Source organism: Echeneis naucrates, chromosome 15 (genome assembly GCF_900963305.1).
Source record: "Echeneis naucrates chromosome 15, fEcheNa1.1, whole genome shotgun sequence".
NCBI lineage: Eukaryota > Metazoa > Chordata > Actinopteri > Carangiformes > Echeneidae > Echeneis > Echeneis naucrates.
In genome coordinates, this window is record NC_042525.1 from 20,773,849 (window position 1) to 20,801,021 (window position 27,173).

General features: G+C 40.4%; 1 protein-coding gene across 1 annotated transcript; it reads left to right on the forward strand.

Moving 5' to 3' along the window:
• The first annotated feature begins 6,491 nt into the window (after positions 1-6,491).
• On the forward strand, positions 6,492-26,147 carry tm9sf2 (transmembrane 9 superfamily member 2). Its single transcript, XM_029520544.1, has 17 exons — positions 6,492-6,722; positions 9,403-9,470; positions 9,968-10,061; positions 13,997-14,121; positions 18,059-18,188; positions 18,576-18,700; positions 18,916-19,027; positions 20,025-20,104; positions 21,214-21,322; positions 21,652-21,784; positions 22,161-22,280; positions 22,529-22,586; positions 22,665-22,824; positions 23,078-23,229; positions 23,512-23,623; positions 24,583-24,754; positions 25,158-26,147. Exons 1-17 carry the CDS (start codon positions 6,606-6,608, stop codon positions 25,223-25,225), a joined length of 1,935 nt encoding a protein of 644 aa, XP_029376404.1. The 5' UTR covers positions 6,492-6,605; the 3' UTR covers positions 25,226-26,147.
• Positions 26,148-27,173: the final 1,026 nt, after the last annotated feature.

The window sequence follows — 27,173 nt, forward strand, 5'->3', positions numbered from 1 at the left end:
TCACACTTTATGAACCTTTTGATCAGTTTCAGTAGGAGCTGGTTTTCCAAGTTAACAGAGTCTATCCGGCTTAGTTTGGTATGACTATTATGAGGAGTGTAAAGAGTGTAAATACATGGCATAGATGGACACACATGAATAGCTCACTGACTCCACAAGTCACACCATTCCAGTCAGCCTCAATTTATCCAACTCTATTACTGTTGAAGGACCCCAAAAAGCAGGAATAAATAAAAGAATAGGCAAAATTACATAAATTACATAAATACCGCACACAAAAAAACCTTGTGGTTTTTGCACAGAACTGCAAGAGATTATCATACAAATACATTTTCATTCATATATCTTGAAGAAAGAGAAAAAGGGACCCCTTGCTCATTAGCCTATTGTTGCACTATTTAATGACAAGATAACATGACAATTTTCAAAGGATGTTAGCTCTGTCTCATTTTAATATCAGGCTAACCAATGGCAGTGACAATATCTTTGCAGACTTATTTTAGCCCAACTAATAACCTTAACACCTCTTCCAAGGTTGATGGGCACGTCTCAGTTGTTGCCTCCATCCCAGAAAAGAGCTGATGTCCATGTGAGAGCCGACATTACAGGTCGTAAGGGCCAATCAAATATACAATCAGCACAAGCTGTAGAGATTTTTTTATTTTATTTCATTTGCTTATTTTTACTCTGTAACGGCAGTTATTTCAAATGTAGCAAAGCACAATATACAGAAGAAAGTATACTCAAGTAAAAGTAAAATTACTGATTGTTTTAAATTACTCAAAAAATACAAATTACACAGAAATGCTACAATTACAGTAACAAGAGTAAATGTAATTCATTACTTTCCACCCCTGAAGAAAATCAATGCAACTATCAAATTGTTTAGGCAGACTGCGAATATTAAGGTGAAGTAGGGAAAAATAACTTTCCTTTGAAAGTTTGTTAACAACACCAAATGTTTGCTTTCATTATAACATTTTTTGAAAGGACAACATGCAAATGCTCATAGATAGAGTTGAGTTTTTTATCTGATCCATATTTGCTTAACATAATCCAGATTGCATGTCCATGTTCATAACAGTAACGCTCATTTAGCGCTTTTTTGTCTCTATGAGCTTTCTCTATTATAATGAATAATATTATATTTGATTTAGATTTGACTAATGAAACATCCTACTAATTTTTGAAATGAATTCTTATTTATGATTCATGCTGGTATGCCTAAAGTCAATGTTGTTGTGATGGTTTAATATTTTTCCTAATTAAGACATCTATTTTAGTGGTTTGTTACACAATGCACCAATCATAACATTTTCTTCATACAAAAAAGTGCATCACCTGCATTTTGTAATAACTGACGCAATATGTAAGAACTTATTACAAAATGCACCGAAGTTTATTACATATTGCGTTCAAGAATTCTATTACAAAATGCCACGTTATTACATAATGAGATGAAAATTTGTTACGTTATTACATATTGAACCATTATTAATAATGTGTTGCTACACCCCTCCATTTTCTGTCAGTGGGGTTTCCTGTTTTATTTTGTAGCACTTCCTGTCTTGGCTCCTTTTTCCCAGCACGTTTTCCCTACTGTGTAATCACCTCCTCATTTTCCTCATGCCCTGCACCTGTCCCTTGTCTTCTCACCTCTTATATACCCCTCATCACTCTTTACTCTCTGCAAGATCGTTGCATTGTCTTCTTACTCTATGTCCCTGTCTTCTGTTTGCTACCAGTGTTCAGCCCTCATCTTCTCCCTGTAGTGGATTTTTATTTATTTATTTTTTTTTGTTAGTCACTGTTGAACTATTGGGACTCCCTGTTATATTCCCTGTTTCTGTTGTTACTTTGTATTGCTGATCTCTGTTCTTCCTGCTTTGCAGTGGTTTTTCCTTTGCTAATTTTTCCTGCCCCTGCCCTGTGCAGTGATCTTGATTTTACCTTTTGGATTATATTTTTGCCGTTAAAATTCCAGTTTGGTTCTGAGCACTCCTGAGTCCAGTGTCTGCCATGTGGGCCTCATGGCCTTCCCTAACGCTGTTTGTAAATTATGAAAGTCATATATTGGTCAGCATTAGAAAATGGCGGGAAATGCTTATCATTTTGTGTAGAGCTGTTACCTTTTAGTCCAGAGTTGGCATAAAGAATCCATAAAAAGATAAATACATAAATGAGTAAAAGCACAAAAGATACAAAGATATACACAGTCAATCCCGAGAACAGCTATGCTACTTCTCAGATAAATAACTAGGAAGGAGGTATTTGAGGTATGCAAATTTTCCTTGTTTGTGTGCCTCTCTGAGTTAGGGGAGGCGCTCCTATCTTTTAAGAGAAACATTTTCTGAATTGGCTTTATATGTGAGAAGTTTCATGACCACAGATCTCAGTTGGCTTGGGCTTGTCCTGGAGGTAGCTGGCCAGTTGCTGCTGTAGCTTGGGCTCAGTTCACCTATACTCTCAAATTTCCCTTTTCAGTCAAATGTCAAATCTTCTCAGAACATTTTTCTACCAAATAATGAATTTGTATGAAAAACTTTTTAGGGTCAAGGCCCTACAGCGGAAAGTTTGGTTGGGTACCCAGGCTCTTCCATGTCCTCGTAGCTGGGCTTTGTCTCCTGGCGCTGTGTGGTGCTGGGTGGCCTCTGTCAGTCCATTGTGTGATGGCTGGCCGCTTCCTCTCTCCCCTCTCCGGAGGGTCAAGGGCTCCTCCATGCGCATGGAAGGTTTTCTCCTCCTGTGGTCTCCTTGGTCTGGGACCGTGGCCCCAGCCCCTGCACCACTTCCCCCTTCAGGCGCTCTGCTGATGTCTGCCTGCAGAGGGATTGCTGGGGCTCCCGGGTGGGTCCCTTCAGTTGATGGGGTGCCTCTGGCTTATCTGTTGAATGGTGGTTGGCGTTCAGGTTGTGAAATGTTGGTGTCGAATGTGGACGGTTGGGTGCTGGGGCCCTCCTGCCCCACTCCAGCATATGCTTGCTTCCAGTGGTGCTCGCCATCACTCTCCTGGAACGTTGGAGGCTACGGCATGCCACTTGGCTGTGGTGACTCCCTGGGCTTGGTACCTCACATGCTCCCACACACACAGTGGTGGGAATGGGGGGCTGGGGCTCCTGACCCGACTCTGGGCCCTGGTAATGGTGTCCTGCCTCTGTTATTCAGGCTACCTGATTTGGTTTGTGTTTATTTCTAAGTTAATTCAATTGGTTCTGTTAAGTAAGCTGTCCCCTTAAGAAAGATTGTCATAATTGCGGACTAGCTTTGGATTCTTGTGTTTGTGGACTTTGGGGTTTTGAGTTTGCTTGTTGTATGTTCAGGTTTTTAGTTTCCTGGTTGCCCTGTGTTTCCCTCCTGTGTTGGACTTCTTCCCCAGCCTGCACTTTCTCCACACCTGTCTTGTGTTCCCCCTTGTCAGCCCAGCTCTGCTGCTTGTGTTTTCCCCCCCCACACTTTTCACACCTGTCTTATGTTACCCTAATCAGTCCTGTCCTCCCCCTTGTCTCATTCCAGCCTATCAGCTCCCTGCCTGCCCCTGTCTCCTGACCTGTTCCCTGTTGTGTCATTAGTTCAGTTTGTATTTAAGTCTTGGTTTTCTGTTTATTCATGTCAGATCCTCTGTTGTGTTCAGTTCCATCTTGCATCATAGTTTGCTTTTTGCCTTGCTTGCCAGCCCTGTGTATTATGGATATCATTGACGTTATATTCATCAGTTCACCTTGCTGCCTCAGTCTCCTGCATTTGGGTCCTCACTCCTGCATCCCTGACAGAGACTGCAGAGTAGGTCACGTAAGACTCAAAAAGTGATGGCGACAGGTGACTGTTGCTTCATTCTATTCCTCTAATGTAAGGAACTGTCAACATCTTGTGCTATTCATGGCATCGTTGGTATGTAGTCTTCATTTATGTCAGAGATACTCATGGTAACACAGCCAATATTTTTTTTATTTTTATTTTTTTCAAATGTGCTACATAAATATATAGTGAACGCTGCACTACAAACATACTCCTGATTTCACTTCAACTAATATTGTTTCCTAAAGGGGGCACTGTCAAAACCTGGCAACGCAGCGCGCTTATGGCATTATTTACAACACCGTCACACTTGGTGACGTTAGCTCCGTATCTCAGCGTGAGAAAATTGATTTGCGCCAATGCGGCTCCTGTGGGGGGCAGTGAGGATCACTGTTTGTTAGTCTCATAGTATCGAATTTTAGTTGTGAAATGAGCGTATTCGACGATGATAAACGATCTATGAATGTAGCTTCGTCATGCTGTATTTATTGTCGCGTCTTGCCATCTAGTGGCCGTTTGGAGTCACGGGTAATAATGGTGCATCAGGTCCAAAAGAGGTTCTCTTGTTCGTAACAAAGGGAATTGGACTGAAGTCAGTTGATTCTTGATGTTTGATAGTTAATGCTATGTCTATTCAGTAATGTAAGTTTATTAAGATATTTAATTGAAATGGTGAAACGGAAGGAATATAAAAATGTGCTTTGTATTCCTTCAGTTTCACCATTTCAGTTGTCATAGAACCTGGAGTCAACTGGTCAACCAGGTGTCCAGAGTCTTGATGAGCAGAAGGTGTTGAACTTACTGCCATAGTATATATTAAATAAGGGGGGCAGGATTGATGGTCTCAGGGAATGGCCCCATGCTTGTGTTGGGTCACGTCATTGGTGAATCCTGCCTAAAACGGACTGAGCTGCCCTTTCATTCCACCACTATGTACCCTATCTTTGACTCAACTCCTCCTTTTGAGACATCTTCGACTACCTGGACTCCCATCTCTCCAGAGACCTACACAAAACTCTCTAGACTCTTAACCCTTTAATGTCCTCACGAAGAGAGAGGGGGGGGAGGCAAATTTATTTCTTTGCATTTTTAAAATATAGGCCTCTACCAAACAGTTGAGATAACTCTGATCAATGTATTAAAAATACATTCAAATATCAAAATGTGCTCTACCAAATGGTTGAGCAAGACCTTAAAGGGTTAATTCTGAGTGAGGTGACAGGAAAGTTACAGGATCCTTCACTCCACCAGTTCCAACTGCTTCCCTTCCCCTGTCCATTCTTCTGCATCTTGTCTGTCCTTAGTTCCTCCTCTATTCAATAAAGTGTAGCAGTGCCCCTCTGCCACTCAAAAATAACTAGCTTCCAGGGTTAGGGTTAAAATAATATTTAGCTGAAAGACTAACCTCTTCTTGCATCAGGCTTTTCTTGCGCACTCCCAGGGAAAGTTTCCAACCATTCCAGGCACCAGAGTGTGCTAGTGTTTTCATCCACACCACCATACATCACCAACAGAGCTGGTTGGTTAATGGCCAAGGTTAATGATTGGAAGCCTCACACTGAATAACAAATCACAAGTCCAAGTGTCATGGCTCCAAAAAATAAATAAATAAATAAAAATAACCAGCCTAGTGCAGAGACAGATCAGGTAAAAAAGTCTTAACAGTCAAAGTAGCCCATGAGATAATTGTGAAAAAATACAAAGTATATAAAAAAAAAAAAAAAAAAAAGGACCAGAGACTGAGCTCAGTGTTCTAGCAAAACAAACAAGTTACAACTGAAAAAAGATAAGACAAGGCTGAAGAAACAAGCCTGGATCAAAAACCACACAAGGTACCAAGGGTGAGGCGAGGCTGACAAGGGCACACATAACCTGGACAAAAACAAAAGAAGAAAAACACTATCACAAAACAATGGTCACAAGGGACCTGGGAAAATAACGAGAAAGTCACAAGCAATCACCAAGCAGGCTGAATACCCTGCTGTGCTGGCAGCAAAGAGTGGTCTGAGGAGGGTATATATGGAGGGTTGATTGTTGGTAGATGCAGGGCAGGTGTGCCTTGTCAGCCAAGGGAAGAGGAGTGGAAACACCTACTGGGGCAGAACATGGAGGAGGGGCACATGCTACCATGGTAATAATGATGATGATGAGGGGGGGGGGGGGGGTAGGGGTTGGTGCCAATAAGAGTGTAGGGGGAAGACGCCAATATATAGAGTTAGGTCATCAGGACCTGCTCTGGTGCCAAAAAAGGCAAAATAAGTAGAAGACATCTGGGGTGCCAGGAAAGAGAGCTACAACACAACACACACATAGTGCTGCAAAATCACAGTGGTTGGCTGAAGTTCCAGATAAGGGGGTGAAGACTATCCACATAACACACACAAGTAGCATATCTTAAGTATAAGAAGCATAACACATGTTGTTTTGCTAGTTCTGTCTCTGACTATGTTGTTAGTAGGGCCGATGTGTATAATGAGATTCCCCATCCTGTGTCCGGATTACCTGATTCCTCTTTTAAACCACCTCTTTTCGCCACAACACCTACTCAAGAGACTCACGTGAATAGAACCACTTTAGTTAATGACTCAGATTAACCCAAGTCCGCAAAATGAACCGAGTTTGCCCCAAGCTTGGCGTTATGTGAACCCATAATGCTTTGCTTCATCAAGCGGGACATCCGGTTGTGACGTGTCTGACTGCTGCAGAGCCGGATGTTGTTGGTTGTTAGCCATAGTTTTCAGTTGCAGAGTGGCCGAAGAGGTGGACCGTAACTGTATAACTGTCTAGTGAAGACTGGGGCCGAGAAGAATATGGTGCTTTGGCTGCTTGGAGCTGCGCTGCTGGCTCGAGCGGCCAGCTTCTATCTTCCGGGCCTGGCGCCCGTCAGCTTTTGTGAACCGGGGAACGACCAAATTCCAGACTGCAAGGTAACCATGGCATGTCATCAATGTGACCACCAGGTGTTGTCTCAAAGCATCTGATAGATCGATATTGCGAGAACCCAGAGTTTCAGGAGGTGACTAAATGCGTCGTACGCCAAAACAACCGACAGGCAAACGTTAGGCTAAATTCAACAAATAGCGTGCAAAGCCTGTTTAAACACCTCAAAGTACTTTTGTTAGTGTGAAGAGCAAACTGACAGGATAGTAGCCGACAGGAGATTAATAATGCCAACATTAACCATGATAACCTATCATGAAGCTGATTATTAAATGGATCTGTCCACTATGCGTTGACTGACTCCGAGACTATGGAGGAGGTGTCTATTATCAGAACCACGAATGAAGACATCAACCTGATGTCAGATCAAACAGTGAGACAACACGAAGTGGTTGGTAAAAAACATAAACATTTTCAACAAGAGCTGAAAATTATGAGACGAGACTAGACAAAATCGTAAGGCTGAGGTGCTGGTGCCACATAGGTGTTATTATAAGGGTCTACAGCAGAGAAAGTATCTTTTTTTTCTGTTGACGGACAAATATCTGAAAATGTGGCGCACTGGCATGAATTTCGGCCTTGTCGAAGCAGAGACGTGGAGAAAAGTATTTGGATGAGGTATATCTGACAGGTTTGTCATCGCTGGTAAAATTAGAAATGCATCAGAATATTTGGTCGTATTTCCAATTCTAGCTACAGACCCTTTATGTTATTCCGTGTTGTACATCTTTAACTATCATCGTTAATCAGTGATACAACTGGGCAAACAGCACAATTAACAATTGAGCTATATTTACTGATTGTTATTATTGCTCAGATTATTCTTAGCTTTTTGGTCTATGTCAGTCTTTCAGAAATGATTTGCTTGGGACATAATTATTATTATTATAATTTTTTTTTAAGTGTTTCTAGTTGCCAAAGGAACTCTGTAGCATCTCTGAGTTCCAAGGCTGGAAATGACAGAATGATCAGAGCTATCACACACAATGCTCTTCAGTTTTGTTTTGTTTTGTTTTCCTTTCTTGTTGGTAAAGAGTTTATTCAAGGATATTTCAGGTGTTCCACCTTACTTTGCCATTGCTATGATCTTACATAGTTTGCTTTTTGATCACCGCCTCAAGTGGTTATGTCAGGCTGGAAGATGAGAAGTTAATTCACTCTGAAGAGGATTCTTCATTACAGTTTTTTCAGTGACACAATTTTTTAGTGTTTTCAGTGACACCAAGATTGAACACCTCAGGAAGTACAGCCATTGCAACATTTGCAAGACAGTCTTCACATTTAGAGTAAAGTTCCTCTGGGTGCTCAGGTTTCCTCCCATCATTTGGGAGGTTGTTCATCTCCGTCTGTGTCTGTACCTGTGTGGTGGCCCTGCAATAGACTGCATCCCTCTCTGACCTGGAAATGGATAAGTGGTAGAAGATGAATTAATTAATTTTTGTCATGTTAATTTCAAGCTGGTTGAACTGACACCAGGTTTTCATTTTACACTGGAAAGGTATACAGCTTCACCTAAGGAGGACCCCTTACCTAAGCCATGTCATTCGCATACTTCATTGCTATTTATCATAAAATCATTGCAGTATTTCCTCTGGGATTTTTTTCAGCAGCGGCGGCAGGCTCTCGGGGGGCGGGCATGTTTCCAGATAAGACTGGAGCAAAATCAGTCCAATTAATTGGTTATCGGATGTTTTTCCCCCTCATAATCAGTATCGGCATTGGCCCCAAAAAATCCATATCGGTCGGGCCCTAATATATATAATGAAGACAAAGTGTATTTAAGTGCAGGGTGTGGTCTGTTTCAGCCTCTTTGAGACCATGCGATTAGTCCAGGTGAGTTGGCCTGTATTGGTTTGATTTGGTTTGAGTATAGGACTGTTCAGGTGAGTTTGTTTGCTGAATCTGCTAGTGTATCTTGTCCTCCACCTCCTGCACCCTCCACAATTTCATGCCCCCTACCCAAACCAGGGTCTGTATCCCCACCCCGCTTTCAGTGGTGCAGTTGGTGAGAGGTCAGAGTAGTTGACAGTGGTGCTGTTTGAGATAGTTGTCTTTGTGTGAGGAGCGGTGATGGCTGGCATTAGGGGGTGACTCTGGGATGCCAGTGATGATTGTTTAGTCTCCTGGAAATGTCGTGGGTCTAACTAGATGAAACACCGGTGAAAGGAGATTCCCACCTGATGACCCCAAGGACATGTTGGCTATCACTGCTCACTGTCTTAGTTAGATATTATCTTTAGGGCGCATAGGGCAGGGCGAATGTTTGTATCTTGTGTTTACTCTAAATGTATATAATAAATAAGTGCAGCATGACGTAAGTCTCACATGTGCAGTGGGGTCTGCCAACTTGGACGGTTATGTATGAGAACCCCACTTACCCTACTTGAGTCTAGTTTACACTGATTTACATTGAATTGCTCTAGTTTACACTATTTTGCAGTAGTAGGTCATAGTATAATTTAATTTACACTGTGTGCTGTCTTTGCAGTTCTCCATGATTTATATTTCTTGCTGCAGGACAGGCTTTAAATTTAATGGGATATAAAACATCCAGTGAATTAACAAGGGCTTGGACCTGTAAAAAGAACTGAGTGAAAAAGCCACATTGAGGATTTTCTGACACAGCTCAGTCTAAAAAATTCTTCTGTTCTTGTGTTCTTCTTCTAGTCGACCATCGAACTGTTTGTGAACAGGTTGGATTCAGTGGAGTCTGTTCTACCCTATGAATACACTGCGTAAGTAGCACTGCACAAACCTGTCAGTGTTTCTCTGTAAGATCTTATTCTTTGGACTTCATGATCTACTTCATGTTCTTTTTGTCCAGAATTACTCAAATTTGTTATTGATGATTTTTATGTAAAGTGTTAAAACATTAAAGTGAAATCATCAGACAAAGTGAAGAATCATTGCATCACTGGTGTCTTATGTCAGGTGAAATTGACTGATGTTGAAATATTTTTATCATGGTTTACTCATACCAGACTCAATAAAAGAAAAAACATTACCTTCATCGTGAATGTTGTAGTTTTTCCCCAATTTCCGTTGTAGATTCACATGTAGATCACTTTTGTTAAATCTTAATACAATTTGCATACTGCCAACAACTGGAGTCTTTGGAGTTACAGGACATGAAGACTTGAGAACTCCGCCCACATACTACAGAGTTCACTATGTAAATAGGGGTAACGGCAATAGGTGATGGTCTCTGAACAGTCTTCCCCTTTGTGTGCAGGTTTGACTTCTGCTCAGAGAAAACAATGAAACGTCCATCAGAGAATTTGGGCCAGGTTCTTTTTGGAGAGAGAATTGAGCCCTCACCATACAAGGTATAGACACCAGGGAACTTGTTACGCACAAATCGCACAGACAAAGACTCAGTATTAGTTCATGTTTTGACCGCCTGAGAAATCAGGATTCAATACTTAATTATTTATACAGATCTCTAAAAGGCTATTTTTCTACACACATCGCAGACAGATGAGGTTGTCTTATGAGAATTGTAAATATATAAACAGGGCCAAGGAAAAACATTTGGGCACAAAATTACTGCCATGCTGCCATTATGGCAAACTACTGAAGTAAAATTGTAGATGAATACAGTCAGTGAGACATGCTCAGATTTTTTTTCTACGTGTAACAATGGGGGGTCTAGGAGTTCCCCCCAAATATATGTTAACAGAGTAACCATATTTTCCTGTATTTCCATGCCTTTTAGCCTTTGTTTAGACACTTTGATCTGACAGTACTCTGAGAATAATGATGGGAACATTTTGGAAAGACATTCAGAGGAAACGTTTGGTCCCACATCACATATTTCAAAATATTAAAAAACTAGAAGAACAGAAATCTATTTGCTGATTAATTCACTGCCATCTTTAGTAACATTAACACTTTTTAAGCCTTGACGCTCTGATAATCGGATTACAACTGCTGTAGTGATGTTCTTTTTGATGTTCACTAGGTTAAAAACAAATATAAAATATTTTGTTTTTACACTGTTTGATTTACCTTTGTTTAGCTAGCAGGTAACTGTTTATAAGCACCAAGCATTATCAGTGTCATGGGTCTGTGTGCGTGCAATGTGTGAGAAGCTCTGTTAGCACTGAAAACGTGAACTGGAATTTTATTGACCCAGATTTTCACTTATTGAGCCGGGTTTTCACTCAATAAACAAATGGTAGAGATTTTATAATGAAGCGCTGACAAGGCACTCTGAAAACATCACAGTGGATAGGCATATGCTGTTTATCAAGATGGGAAGAGTGGATTCCAAACTAATAATTTTAATGCGTGTAATGGAAGCTACTCCCATAGTTAGTACACAATCCTACAATTGAGAGAGAGACCACATCATTGATGCAGATGGTGTTTGGACATGCCGGTGGTCCACTAATGGTAGTGGAGTTGTAGACCTCAGTTTTCTTTCCCTTTTTCTAGGATATCAATAACACAGCTACAGACTTGGAGGAGGAGGTTATAAGAAGGGATGCAGCTGATACTGAGGTGAACAGGCCAGTCAAAGAGAGAAATATAGAGCACAAAGCTAGAGTTAAATTGCCTCGGCAAATAGCAAAGAATAGGCGACAGTCAACAGGGATTTGTCAGTAATTTTAAGGAGACTCAGAGGAAACACAAGCAATAGATTAGAGAAGATGGGAGATATTATTTACTCCTATAGTGTAGAAAGATTTGGGGTGCAAGACAGAAAGAGGATTGAAAGAGTACAGTTAAGTCTCAAAGAGAAATGGAGAAATTAGTTAAGGAAAGAAGACAACTACGAAAGTGGTGGAAAAGAGCTACAGAGGAAGAGAGGGAGGGAATGAATGTTTTGAGGAATTGAGAAGCAGGCAAACAGTACTCAGAAGGGCTGAATATCTTAGGAAAAAGAGAAAGAAGAAAGAATATGCAAGGACAGCATTTTACAGAGACCTGTTTAAGATTGTTAAAGGGTTGTTTAACCAGGAAAAGGGAGGGCAGTTTAAAGTAACAAAGTTAGACGTAGAAAAGGATCTAAGAAATACATATTCAGATTTTTTTTTGAGCAGAATAGAGTAGTAGGCCTTCCACCTGTCATGCCACCATTAGGGGACATAGATCATGAGATGGATGTTAGACCACCTAGGTGGTCAGTCAGGTGTGCAAAGGCTTCTTCAGCCACAGGGCCAAATGGAGTCCCCTACAGGGTTTCTAAAAGTGTACCTGATATCCTAAGATTTTTGTGGAGGCAATTAAGAATAGTTTGGGAGAAACAGTTTATTCCCAGAGCCTGGTGTAGGGCAGGAGGCATTTTTATCCCAATGGAGGAGTCTTCAGACCTCAGTCAGTTCCGGATGATCGCTGTCTTAAATGTAGAGGGGAAGATTTTCTTTAGTGTAGTCGCACAGAGATTAGCTAGTTATTTAGAAAGGAATAGCTTAATAGATACGGCAGTACCGAAGGCAGGAATACCAGGTTTCACAGGGTGTTTAGAACACACTAGCATTATTTGGCATGAGATTCAGACAGCCAAGATTGAGAAAAGAGACATGTATGTAATATTTTTGGATTTAGCAAATGCATTTGCTTCAGTTCCATATAACCTTATTTGGGAGGCGTTTGATTTTTTTTTTTTTTTTTTTTGAGTTCCTGGAGTAGTTCTTAATTTAGTAAGAGCATATTTCCAGGATATCAGACTGCAGAGGCTAAAAATAGGCATTATGGCTAGGTGTACAATTTCTCCATTACCATTCACAATGGCGATGGAGGTAATTATTAGAGCTTCTAAGTGGGTTGTAGGTGGAGAGAGGCGGCAGGATAGAATGTGCCTTACGCCAATTAGGGCATACATGGATGATATGGCATTGGTGACTACAACAGTGCCATGTATGAAAAGAGTACTTGAGAGACTTAATAAAAACCTAAAGTGGGTAGTATGAAAACCAAGCCTAGGTCTAGTCTAGGTAGGTGGTACAAGGCAGACTTCAGAAAGCTGTTGCTATGGAACTGGATAGAATAGATAAATTAGGGCTTCCAGGAAAGTTGAAACTGTGGTGTTTGCAGTTTGGATCATTTCCCAGGTTGATGTGGCCACTGTATTTGAGATTCCACTATCTGCTGCAGAGAAAATGGAAAGATTAGTTAGCGTTTACATTAGGAAGTGGCTAGGTGTCCTAGATGTACTGTGGCACTGTATGGGAAAGGCATACTTCAGCTCCCAGTATCTAGTCTAGTGGAGGAGTTTAAATGTAGTAAGGTTAGGACTATTATCTGGGAGTAAAGATGTGGTTGTTTATAAGGGGGTTCCAAACCCAACCAAGGGGAGAAAATTGAATCTAGGAATGGCAGTGCAGGAAGAGAAAGCCACTCTTAAGCTTACAGAGATTGTGGGTAGTGTGCAAATAGGCCGGGGAGGCTTGGGGCTTGGCTCAGGCAAACCGGTGTGGAGTAGAGCATTTCCCAAAGAGAAGAGGAAGCTAGTTGTGGAGCATGTTCATAGACAGGAGGAAATATTAAGAAGTGCGAGGGCAGTGGCTCAGGCTAAGCAGGGCTGTGGTTTAACTGGGAAGGTGTAGAGAAGAAAAAGCTTAGTTGGAAAGAGCTGTGGAGTATGGAGGAAAGTAGTATTTGATTTTTGATAGGGGCAATATATGATGTATTGCCAGCTCCCCAACTTGCTTTCCTCTACCCGCTATGCTTGTTGTGTTGAGGTACTGCAACTCTGAAGCACATGTTGTCAGGCTGTAAGGTTATTCTGTCACAAGGACGGTATACGTGGTGACACATTTTAAAAATCTTAGCTGCAGGCGTTTAAGATATATGGAGGCAGGCAAATTTAGGAGGCTCTAAGACAAGGAGAGTTGTAATTCAATTTGTTCAAGAGGGAGAGAAAGTTTAGATAACAAGGAGGCAACACAGCTTAGAGGGTGCTTGTGATTGGGAAATGCAGGTGGATTTAGGAGGAAAGCTTGTTCTTCCCCAGGAAATAGTCTGTACAAAGCTAAGACCTGTCATCTGGCCAACTAGATGAAGTTTCTTGTGTTTACTAAACTAATGAACTAATGTTTGTCCTAAGGCAACACATCTCAGGTGTGTGTCAGTGCACCTGCATCATGTCAATGGGACATATAACTAACTAAAATTTAAACCAAATTCATTATGAGAAATTTCATGAAGATGTTTTATAACATTTGCACAGTGGACAAATTAATATTGTCCTATCAGTAACAAAAAATACAGTTATATTGGAATAGCACTTATACTAACAGTGTCTCCTGTGTGTTAGTTTGAGTTTAAGAAGCCTGCAATGTGTCAGAAGGTGTGCACCAGAACCTACAACAACAACCCATCAGATAAAGCCAAACTGGACTTCCTCAAAAAAGGGATGTTACTCAACTACCAGCATCACTGGTATGTATAGCTAACAAACACATTTTGGTAAATGATAACATAATTACGCGAACACAACGGAATGTTGTCAGAATGATTTCAGATGAAACAGAGGGCAACAGAAAGGCCTCTAACCATAAGATAATTGTCATTACAGAGTCATCTTCGCTTCACAAACTGTCACATTAATGGTGAGTCCTCTGAAGCATGTGACTGTGTCAGGCAGTAGCACAAGGATCAGTGACGCAGATATTTACGCTACAATGTTTCCTCTGAGATTTTTTCAGCAGCGGGGACAGGCTCTCTGGGTGGCCGTGGAAACGTAAACAAATGACACTTGACTGCAGATTTCACTTTTACAACCTATTTATTGGCTGGCCAGTTGAAAATGTTTTTTTCCGTTACAACCACTACAACCTATACATCTCAGCCATATACAATGTCAGATAAAGGCTGAATGTAAAAAGTCAAAAATCTAAATAAAACAATAAAATGAAGTCAGTAAAAGGCTAATGATACATGACTAGCGTCATCTTCATCAGTTTTCTTTCTCTCGTTAGAGAAATATTTGTACAAACTCATCTGAAAATGCAGTCAACAGTTAATACATCATGGTGTGTAGATATTAGCTAAATGCTGTCAATTAGTTTACACGTTAGCGTCACTGAGTTGGCACCGGGCCCAATTAATTTAAGCTACAGGCATGTTATGTAATGTGAGCTGGCCATCAATACTTTGCGAGTGTCTATTTAACTTGTAAAATCTATGATGAATTATCTTAAGCTAATAAGTCTACCTTTTCTCTGGTAAGTCACTGCCCTATTTTCCAGGATAACACTCCTCTGACTCTCTGACCTGGTGCCTGACGTGATGTCACTTTCAAGGCCCTGCTCTTGCGAGTAATTAATGTTGATTATTGATGTCCGGTGGTGGTGTATTTGCAAAAATTAAAAAAAAAAAAAGGAAAAAGAAATTTGAAGGAGTGGCGGTCCACCACTCCTAAATGAATGTAGAGGAAACTGTGCTAGCATTGACTTTTTGTCATTAAATTATTCCTCCACTGCTGACTGTTTTGTTTACATAGGGAGTATGGTGATTTGTTTATTTCTATCAGACCAAAATTTAACTGGTAACTAACACACCAGCACACGCGTCATTCTTGAACTAAAGTAGCAGTTGTTTTAAATGGTGTCCCACCACATGCTGAGGAAAAATAACTTGGAGCTTATTTGTTCAGATGCACTACCTCACATCAAGAACCAGCTTTCAGAGGACAGTGTACAACTGGAAAACACATCAGCACACTGATCACTCATAACATTATGACATCCTGCCTGATATTGTGTTGATCCCCCTTTGCTGCCAAAACAGCCCTGACCCATCAAGGCATCCACTCCCATAGACCCCCGAAGGTGTGCTGTGGTAGCTGGTACCAAGATGGTAGCAGCAGATCATCTAAGTCCTGTAAATTGTTTGTCCACCACATCCCACAGATGCGCCATTACATTGAGATTTGGGGAATTTGAAGGCCAAGTCAACACCTCAAAATTGTTGTTGTGCTCCTTAAACCATTCCTGAACCATTTTTGCTTTGTTGTATGGTCCAGTATTCTGCTGAAAGAGGCCATAGCTATCAAGGAATATCATTTCCATGAAAGGGTGCATATGGTGTACGACAATTAGGTAGGTAGTATATGTCAAAGTAACTTCCACATTGATGGCAGGACCCAAGGTTTCCAAGTAGAACATTACCTAAAGCATTACACTGCCTTTACTGTCTTGCCTTCTTTCCATAGTGCATTGTCGTACCAAGTGTTCCATGGTAAGCGATGCACACACACCCGGCCTTCCACGTGATGTAAAAGAAAATGTGATTCATCACACAAGGCCACCTTCTTCCTTTGCTCTGTAGTCCAGTCCCGATGCTCACATGGCCATTGTGGACCCTTTCAACTTGGCATGGCCACCCTGACTAGTCTCTGGGTATGCAGCCCCATATGCGAAAAACTGGGATGCATTGTCTATTCTGACACCTTTCTTTCATCTGTTCATCTGTTCACCTTTCTTATCTGTTGGATTGGACCTCACAGGCCATCCTTCGGTCCCCACGCGCATGGATGAGCCATGACCCTGTTGTCAGTTCACCACTCTTCCTTCCTTTGAACATTTTTGAGAGATAATGACCACTGCAGAGTGGGGATGACCAACAACAGCTGCAGTTTTGGAGCTACTCCTGCCCAGTTCACTAGTATCACAATTTTGCCCTTTTCAAACTCGCTCAAATCCTTACAATTGCTAATTTTTCCTGGTTCTAACACATCAACTTTGAGGAGAAAATGCTCATTTGCTCCTTAATATATCCCACCAACTAACAGGTGCCATGATGAAGACATTATCAATGTTATGCCTTATTCGTAGATGTGCGTGCGTGCGTGCGTGTGTGTGTATGTGTGTGTGGCCTATACATATTCACAATAGAAACCAATATCCTTGCCTCCTTCTCGGAAAAGGTAGTGGCCATCAGGGCACAAAACTGTCCACATTGCTCTTCTGCCATTTTTTTTTCCCCCTCCTCTGTCAGTGCCTTACTATCTTCATAACCAAGTCGTTGAGGTCTCCTTCATTGCAAGGCACATCTCTTTTCTCAGCGCTGTAGTTGTCCTACCGCATCTACATTTAATTCCACTATGAGTTAAGTGGTAATTAATCCAAATCAGTTTACAGAAGCGTCAACTGATTTGGTAACCAGAACTACAGGTTAATAATGATTTCACATCACAACTTTTCATTTAATGTTTTTTCTTTATTTTCATGACTATTGACATTGTAGATTCTCACTGAAGCCATCAAAACTATGAATGAACACATGGAATTATGTAGTAAACAAAAAGTGTGAAATAACTAACATTTTTCATATTTGCTTTGCTTTGATTACTGTTTTGAACACTATTGGAATTCTCTTGATAAGCATCTTGAGGTTGTCACCTGAAATGGTTTTCCAACTGTCTTGAAGAAGTTCCCAGAGATGCTGAGTACTTGTTGGCCATTTTGCCTTCAATCTGCAGTCCATCTGGAGAGTGACAGTGACTGAAGGCCTAGTCTTCTGGCAAAGCATTCCATCACTCTGTTACGGTCAAATAGTCTTTACACAGCCTGGAGGTGTGTTTGGGGTTATTGGTCTGTTGAAAAATAAATGATTTCAATGATAATCGCTGTCTTACATTTGTCCCATGTCACTTTCGTATCAGTTCTCCCCTACCAACCTGACTTCTGCACACTACAACTGATGGTCCCAACCCTATTAAGGCAAGAAATTCCACAAATGAACCCTGACTAGGAACACTTGTAAATTGAAAACCACATCATGAAGCTCACTGACGGTGTAAAGATTGTGCAAAGCAGTAATCAATGCAAAGGGTGGCTACTTTGAGGAATCTAAAATATGAAATGTATTATTTCACATGTTTTTGTTTACTACATTATTCCATATGTGGTCATTCATAGTTTTGATGCCTTCATTGAGAATCTACAATGTAAATTAAAATAAAGAAAAACTTTTAAATGAGAAGGTGTGTCCAGACTTTTGACTGGTAGTGTATGTTTTCATGGTCTACGTTTCGGTTGTTTCTCTCCTTTACAGCTGCAGTGCTCTTCTGGCAGACCTCTTTTCACACAAACTTAAAACCTTGCAGATCAAATAGATTGCAGCAGCCAAAAGACACAAAAGGTCACTTTGCACCACTACTAATTATCCATAGGTCTGCACCCTCCACTTGAATTCATTCATACACATTTACACTTGTCCTGAGCCACTGTGTTCTTTTAATTGTTATAGTCTCCTCAAATCAGAAAAAAGAAGGGTTACTGAAAATGTTATATTGAGTAACTATAATGTGTTTGTGATGTCCATTAGTGAGAATCATATTTTTGGTATTGTGTTTGGGGGCGTGTGTGTGTAGGATTGTGGATAACATGCCGGTCACTTGGTGCTATGATGTTGAAGATGGACAGAAGTTTTGTAATCCTGGCTTTCCTATTGGCTGTTATGTCACAGAAGCAGGTCAACCCAAAGATGCCTGCGTGGTCAATGTAAGTGAGTCACACACACAAAGGCTTAATTTGCATACAATAAGAATTTGAATAAGCATGTTTCCTCAGACGTATAAGGATTATAACACCATAAGCTATATAACAAAGGTCAGTCAGATCTAAATTACTTCACATTTAATCAAAAATCCTCCCTGTAAGAGCAGGAACTGAGGATTTCTGAGTCAATATCTATTACTGTGGCATCGAAAGCCAAGGCAATCCTGATGGTCTTCAGTGTTTGAGGTCAGATTTACTAGGGTTAGAATGTGAATCAGCAGTATGCAGTGTCTCACAGTGTCTGAAAGTTCACATCTTACATGTATTAAGAGTGACAGTAAAACCCTAACTATTCTATGATGTTAATTGTGTCCTGGTTGTGCTTTCTAGTCTAACTTTAATGAAAAGGATACCTTTTACATCTTTAATCACGTGGATATCACCATCCATTACCACATTGTTGAGCATGAACAACTCGGAGCACGACTGGTTGCTGCCAAGATTGAACCCAAAAGGTACTGGATTACAATTTATCTGATATCTGGTCTAGATGTAGACAACAAGCGTTTAATCTTATTCACATTCACATCAACTGTAGGAGTTTTTTTCGTATCCCCTGTTGTAAACAACATACTCACAGACTGACACACTAAAACAGCATATGCAGGTTGTGAAGGTTGTACCCTCAGATCAGATAGTGATATGCTAAATTATTTCTCTATATGCATAGCTATGAAAACCTGAAACATGACAGTCCTGACTGTTCCGGAGGACCAAAGTTTCTGAAGAATAAACAGACAGGAGCATTTGAGATACCATACACCTACTCTGTCAGCTTTGTGGTTAGTACAATCTTGTTATTTGTTTTGTTTGTTTTTTTGTTTTGTTACAGTCTGTTGTGCTTCTCTGGTTTTGTAGGAACTTGGGTGTCTTAAGCATTGTGGCAAACAAACTGTTTTTATCACATGTATAATTACCAACAAAGGAGGCAGAAGAATAACCAAACATTTGACACTGTGCAGAGAGAAGAGAGGGAGGGAGAGAGTCAGTGGGGCAATCAGGCATCATACTAAATGCATATTCAAATCAGATCAGATTTATTTGTATAATGCCAAATCATAACAAAGTTACATCATTTCATCATCATCATTTTACATATAGAGCAGGTCTAGACCAAACTCTTTAAAAAATAATTTAAAGAGACCCAACAGAAACTTCCTTTGCCATCTGCCTCGACTGATTGGGTTGAGAGCCGGGGGGCAGTGTAGGGTAAGAATGAGAGCAGGAGAGTGGGATATTCAAAACAGGTGTAGGCAGGAACATGATGCTGTATGAAATTCAAGGAGATAATGCTGTAGTATGGAATTCGTGAGGATAAGGGAGCAGCAGGGGTTGCAGGAACATGGGATGGCGTTGAGTCACAACCTGCAGGTTATGGACAGGGAGAGAGAGGAGAGGGACTGTGAGAGACAGAGACTTCGGGAGAACATGGTTAGTGAATGCACATGCTTGGAGCTGGGAAAAATGGGGATTTATAAGGATTTATAACTGTCTAATGTCTGGAGTTGGAGCAACTAAAGGTTACTAATGCACCTTTATTACACCATTGTGCATTAAAAACTTTGTAACACTATGGTGTGTGTAATAAGAATAACTATTTGGTACAGGTTAAAGTCTGCATGCAGCCCTTTGCTGCATACTGTTTCTCACTACCACTGTAAGAAAGGAAAAAGCCAGACAAAAATAACTGAAAAAGTCTCTTTGAACTTCACTAACATAGGCGTAGCTGAAGGAATGGTTCCGTTTTGTGTTTGCATTCATGCACGTGTGCATTTGTAGGAAGACAAAAACATTCGCTGGGCATCTAGATGGGACTACATCTTGGAGTCAATGCCTCACACTAACATCCAGTGGTTCAGGTAAGACAAACGCACAAAGAAGCCTGTAGAAAGTCAAAATGTCTTTTTTGTTACACAGATTGTGACGTTTTCAGTACACGGACCCAGCTTTCATGTGTCTCTTGATTAGGGCAATTATAAATATATATGAGAAAACAAGACATTTCACTTAGGCATGAAGATGCCCAGGAGGAGTTTGGCTGGAAGTTGGTTCATGGAGGTGTTTTCTGACCTCCCAGGAAGGGGATGATGTTGTCAGTTTTCCTTGGCTCTGGAACTCAGATATTCATCATGACCTTTGTTATCCTGGTGGTAGTTTAATACAATTCAGAGGACAAAGGAAAAGGAAACAATAATTATAAGAATAATAAGGAAAAAATTACTGTTAATAGAATCTTTAATGGAATCAGTTCAAAGGCAAATTTTTCATGTTCGGCAGCTTATAAAAACTTAGAACAGGGTTCTTTACCCTGTTAGTAGTGCACCCTACCACACAGCAACTTTTGGGTCCTGTGTGTTTTGAAAACTATGATATAATCTTCTACTGCTTATCCATTTGTTGGTTGCGGGGGGTGCTGGAGCCAATCCCAGGTCACACTGAGCAAGGGCGAGGTACACCCTCAATAGGTTGCCAGTCCATCGCAGGGAAAACATACAGACAGTGTTTGACAACCACACACTCACACCTATGGACAATTTAGAGTCACCAATTAACCTAAACATGCATATCTTTGGACAGTGGGAGGAAACCACAGCACTCGGAGGAACTTTTCTCTAAATATGAAGTCTGTCTTTAAAAAATTCTACAATGGCTCAACATCTCATGGTACCTCCTGCAATCTGTCACTGAAAACATTTAAAAAATTGAAATCAAGAATCCTTGAGAGTGAATTAACGTTTCATCTTCCAGCCTGACCAGAGACAGACAGAGAGGAGCACTCACACTTACAGGAAAACATGCATGACTTTGGACGTGGGAGGAAATCCACAGAAACACAGGGAGAACATACAAACTCTGCACAGAAAGGTCCCAGGCCTGACCTTGTTCTTGTGGGGCAGTAGCGCTAACGACTATGTTACCGTGTTTACCTGCCCTGTAGTCAGTGATACGTTTACACTTTTCTCTGCAGCATCATGAACTCCCTGGTAATTGTGTTGTTCCTGTCTGGAATGGTAGCAATGATTATGTTGAGGACTCTGCATAAAGACATCGCCAGATACAACCAAATGGACTCTGTGGTAAGTTCTTTCTGTGGCTGCTAGGAGAACTTCTCTGCTGAGACCTCTCAGAGTCAGTGGTTTCACTGTTACTTAGAACTGTAGGATGGAGCTGTTCTTAATGTGCAATGTGTAATGGTTGCTTAAATGTATCAATCCTATGATAATGATGATGATCAAAAAAATAAATAAATATATAGTAGTTCAAAGAACAACCTTACTAGAGAAGAACTTGGTTGGTGTCAGGGATGGGTAATGAATGCCACAAAGCAAAACACATAGGTTTAAAAGTAAAGTTGTTTTGAGGTTGTATTTTCTCTGCAAAACTGCTCATTGGTCTTGTTATGCAGGAAGATGCCCAGGAGGAGTTTGGCTGGAAGTTGGTTCATGGAGATGTTTTCCGACCTCCCAGGAAGGGGATGTTGTTGTCAGTTTTCCTTGGCTCTGGAACTCAGATATTCATCATGACCTTTGTTACCCTTTGTATGTGTTTGTTATCATGATGGTAGTTTAATACGAATCAATGGACAAGGCATTAATGTCAATAATTATAACAATAACAATAATAAGGAATTAATTTTTTTGATTTATGAATGTTAATAGAATCTTTAATGAAATCAGTTCAAATGGTCAGATGAATAAAGATGTATTTAGGTTTTCAAAGTTTAAAGCTAAAGTGGATCTGTTAATTCTAATAAAAATTCACATATAGCTTTGACCTTGTTTTCAAAACTAAGTCTTAAAATTCCAGTTAGTAATTATCAGAAATGTTTACCAGATGGCTAGCTATTTTATAATCAGCTTAAAGGATACAATGTAATTGTTGCTGTCAAACATCTCTGATTTCCCTCCTCTCAAGTCTTTGCCTGTCTGGGGTTCCTTTCTCCTGCGAACCGTGGTGCTTTGATGACATGTGCTGTGGTTCTCTGGGTTCTACTGGGAACTCCTGCTGGATACGTTGCTGCCCGCCTTTACAAATGTAAATGAGAAAGGAATTATGAGAAAAGTATAATGCTATCATAATTTGCTCAGTTTATTCATTGATTGTTAATTGAACAGATCAGATCAGAATAATTTTTTAATGCTGATGGAAATAAAGGGCTTAATAAAAAGTGGTTACAAAATGTATGTAATGAAAGTGAATTTCACCAACCATTGTCACAGTGCAACTTGAGCCTGTACAATTGCTGTTTGATTTATGATTTTTCTTCTGTGGTTAATTTCCAGCTTTTGGAGGAGAAAAGTGGAAGACCAATGTTCTGTTGACGGCATTCCTATGTCCAGGGTGAGATTGTTCAGGCTTGTGCCATTATTCATCAGAGCGCATTCGCTCTCGCATCTAACCCCATCTTTCTCTGTTCAGGGTGGTTTTTGCAGACTTCTTTGTGATGAACCTAATCCTGTGGGGTGAAGGGTCTTCAGCAGCCATGCCCTTTGGGACCTTGGTCGCCATATTGGCTCTTTGGTTTTGTATCTCAGTGCCACTTACCTTTATAGGAGCGTACTTTGGCTTCAAGAAAGCAGTAAGTAAATATGGACATACCATCTTTCATTTGCACACACACACACACACACATCATTTGAGAAAGACAATACAATAATTGCACCTTTTTATAGTCTTTACTAAAGATTGGCACAATAAATTTTAATTTAATTCATCTAAGTAAAGCAGCAGGACTGTAGGTATGGTGGTTTACAATACTTTGCTTGCATCTGTATCACAAGATAATTGAGTCTGTAATGATTTATTGATTTTCTATGTTCTAATTCTTTAAGGCCATCGAGCACCCAGTACGGACCAATCAGATTCCTCGTCAAATCCCTGAGCAGTCGTTCTACACCAGGCCTTTTCCCGGGATCATCATGGGGGGGATTCTTCCTTTTGGATGTATTTTTATTCAGCTATTCTTCATACTGAACTCTATTTGGTGAGATTGAAAACAGACCAGTGTGCAGACCTGTAGATTCTAATCATAAAGCAATGCTCTCTATCTGCTTGGGCTGTTTCATCAGAAACTGAATCTGATACATGTAGAACACTATTAAGTTTATATTCTTTTAGAAGTTTGAGTGGTACTGTTGAGCAGATATACGTGATACATCTCTTTCCATTTAGATCAAAGTATTAACATCATTGTTAAGTCCCAGAGTTCAGTGGATTTGAAGATCTTCCTAACATGTCTCTTCAATTGAATTTAATTGAATTACAGGTCTCATCAGATGTACTACATGTTTGGCTTTCTTTTCCTGGTCTTCATCATCTTGGTCATCACCTGCTCTGAAGCCACTATTCTTCTCTGTTACTTTCACCTGTGTGCTGAGGTAAACAGTCTAATCACCTTAACACTATAGCTTTTTAGCCAGTTATTAACACACTTCAAGTTATTATTAGTAGGAGTACTAATGTTAAATTATAAACCCCAGACTACAACATTTTTGTTCTCTGTAACTCTGTCTCTATGTCTCATCTCTGTCATCTTGAACTATTGGACCACTGACAGTCAGCTGTAACTGTGTCTTCCATGTTGTTGCTAGTTACGGAAGCACATGTGGTGTGATGGTGTGATGTAGTCACGAATGTCACCCAGTGTTTTGAGTGAGAGAGAGAGAGAGAGTGAGACAGAGAGACCTGGGCCTAAAGAGAGTGCAGGTGACAGCATTTTCTTATAGATCCTGCTCCTCAGTTGACTGATCTGATTGCATCGCTGTTTTAACTTTCCCTGGCCTTAGAACTGCTTACATATTTTTTCTCTGTGCTACAGAGTAATTGAGTTCCTTAAACTGAACCAGGTTGTTGCATAAATGTACTGTTACAGCTCAACTTTACAGCAGGAAACATTTGCAGATGTTTCTGTCTATGGAGTCCACAAATCTCCATAAAGCAATGGAGGAAAATACATACATTATAAACTTAATATCTGTGGATAATTTTGATTTATGTCAATACTGTTTTCATCAATTATATTTGACACAAAATTTACAATTTTAAATTTCTCGTTTAACATCACTGTACTGGACTGTGCTGGAGCCAAAAGATCTGGAATTGCGTTGCAGCTGTTTCTCTGACCCAGGTTCTAAATGCTGTTCGTAGTAGTGATTTCTACTGCTCTCTTTTGTCCAGCAGAAAAAGGGGCTTTCAGTAGTTTTAGACATAGGCCCAGTAAAATATCCATATGTGGACTTTCAGCCCTGGAGCAGGATGTTGACACAAGGAGGGTTGGAGTAGTTAAGATGATATTTTTCAATAACTTGCTCTGTGTCTCTTTGTCATTTCCTTACAGGACTACCATTGGCAATGGCGTTCCTTCCTGACCAGCGGGTTCACTGCAGTGTACTTTCTGGTCTATGCTATTCATTACTTCTTCTCCAAGCTGCAGATTACTGGTCTGGCCAGTACAATTCTATATTTTGGATACACCATGATCATGGCTCTAATCTTCTTCTTGTTCACTGGTAGGTGTATTCAAGATATTCAGTAGCTATTGCTTCAAAGCTTTCATGGCAAAGCTGCAGAATTTATGTTTTTCTTTTGGAGATTAAAAACAGTTTATTGATATTGCATAACATTTTAATAATACTGTGATCATATCATGATAATAGTGTTAGGATATTGTGACTGTGATGATTATTATGACATGAAATTATTATGACATTGTGATAACATTACAATAACATGAATATTATGATTGCATCATGATAATGTAATGTAATATTGTATGATGTCATGAAACTCTGAAACATAAGTCTGGACACTGTTTAATCATCACTTTATACTACACTACACTACTACACTTTATACGCGTATAGTCCCAGTAGTCAATACGAGTTTTTTTATGTGTTTATTTTCTATTCTCAGGTACAATCGGCTTCTTTGCCTGTTTCTGGTTTGTAACTAAGATCTACAGTGTGGTCAAAGTAGACTGAAGGAACACACATCAGACTGGCATCAGCATTCCAGCTCAACTGAACATTAAAAACTTGAAGACCTAGCTACTAGTCTCAAGAATGCAGCGAAGACTCTGTCTTGGACAGATGACAGTTTGCTTTGTGTGCCTCGAGTGTTTGTGTGTGAGCATGTGTACATTTGGCTGTGTTTTGTACATACAGTATCTGTCTCCATATACTCAGAATGAAATTAATTATACTTGTACCCGCCTCCTCCCAGTGTCTGCTGAAGCTGGACTACCCAGTCACTGTCATTTTGTTTCATGATCCCTGCACTTTGTATTTGCAGATTTAGTCGGACAAATAAAGATGTCATGGTGGCCTGTCTCTAAACAGCTGCTTTATATTGGCTATTGTAAGTCAGGTTTTTCACTTGGTTTTTGCGTAACTCGTGATCTGTGTCCTTTACGTCAACACACCTGTAACTGGCCTAGTGTGACATGCAGCCCACCTTTCTTAGTTTCTTAATTTCTGCAGTTTTTGTTTCAGTCTCAAGGTGAGGACCGATGGCAGCTTTTATTCTTGTAATTCATCTGACCAGCAGGTGGATCTGCTCATTGGCTTGCAAAACAAGGCCTGCAGCAGTGAGAGGATTTGGTAGACAGCGCAGACTCTCTGTTTAGTTTAGTTGGTCATTCAACATCCAGAATGCTCTACTGCAACAGGACACCACTGTGGGTTGACTCCTACCAAAACACTGGCGCTGTCATTTCTGTGGTTGCTCTGGTATAAACCAAAGCAGTGGTGATACCTTTCAATGCTGCCTCAGTTTGTTTCAAAAATGCCTAGCAATCACAATCACATGGTAGCTACACTGTAATCTGTACCATTTTATGGTCTTCCACTAAATGGGAACATTTCATAGCACATTACAATGTTTTTATTAAAATTTTTTAATGGATTATGTGCATGTGCAGTTTAACACGCTCCTCTGCGCCTCAGTCAGAGCGGTCACCTGCTGAGAATAGAATAGAGTCTCTGTCTATGTTTAGGTCTATAGAAAGTGTGTCTGTCCCCCGACCACCTAAATTTAGAAAAGTTAATAAACCCAAACTAAACAGAAGAGGAGCTAAAAACAGAAATCTAACTGAAATTAAAACAGCCACAAATTCAGTCTCAAATAACACTGCGATCAAATGTGGACTGTTGAACATTCGAACATTATCATCAAAATCTCTACAAGTACATGATCTCACAGCTGATCATCATATTGATTTATTTTGTATAACTGAAACGTGGCTGCAGCAGGATGAGTATGTTAGCATTAATGAAGCTACACCCCCCACTCATGTTAACTTTCATATCCCTCGTACCACAGGTCGAGGAGGGGGGGGTGGCTGCAATATTTCAGTCAAGCCTATTAATCAACCCCAGACCAAAATCTGTCTGCAGGTCTTTTGAAAGCCTCACTCTTAGTCTTTCCCACTCAGACTGGAAAGGTGAAAAACCAGTTCTGTTAGTTACAGTATACCGTCCACCTGGTCTGTACTCAGAATTCCTATCAGAGTTTTCTGAGTTTATATCAGAGTTAGTACTCAGTACAGGTAAAATCATTATACTGGGAGATTTCAATATGCATGTAGATGTAGAAAGCCACAGCCTTAGTTCTGGGTTTCTTTCCCTACTAGACTCAATTGGAAAATCAGAAACATCCTTTCTCAGGATGATGCAGAAAAACTAGTCCATGCATTTGTAACTTCTAGGCTGGACTACTGTAACTCATTACTATCTGGATGTCCAAACAAAGGCCTTAAAAGGCCTTCAGTTAATTCAGAACGCTGCTGCACGAATATTAACAGGAACTTCCCCGTCTCTCCCTGTCACCCTCTCTCCCCCTCGCCCTCTTTCTCTCTCCCTCCGTCTTGCTCGCTCTCCTTTCCTCCCCCCTTGCATGCGTTGATAAGAACCATCCTTCTTAAAAAAACTG

What these genes read in the sequence shown, in the direction of transcription:
- tm9sf2 (XM_029520544.1), top strand. Translation starts at nt 6,606, where the DNA reads ATGGTGCTTTGGCTGCTTGGAGCTGCGCTGCTGGCTCGAGCGGCCAGC. An exon ending in ACGGCATTCCTATGTCCAGG is followed by an intron (nt 22,587 to 22,664) that starts GTGAGATTGTTC and finishes TTCTCTGTTCAG; the next exon opens with GGTGGTTTTTGCAGACTTCT. An exon ending in TTCATACTGAACTCTATTTG is followed by an intron (nt 23,230 to 23,511) that starts GTGAGATTGAAA and finishes ATTGAATTACAG; the next exon opens with GTCTCATCAGATGTACTACA.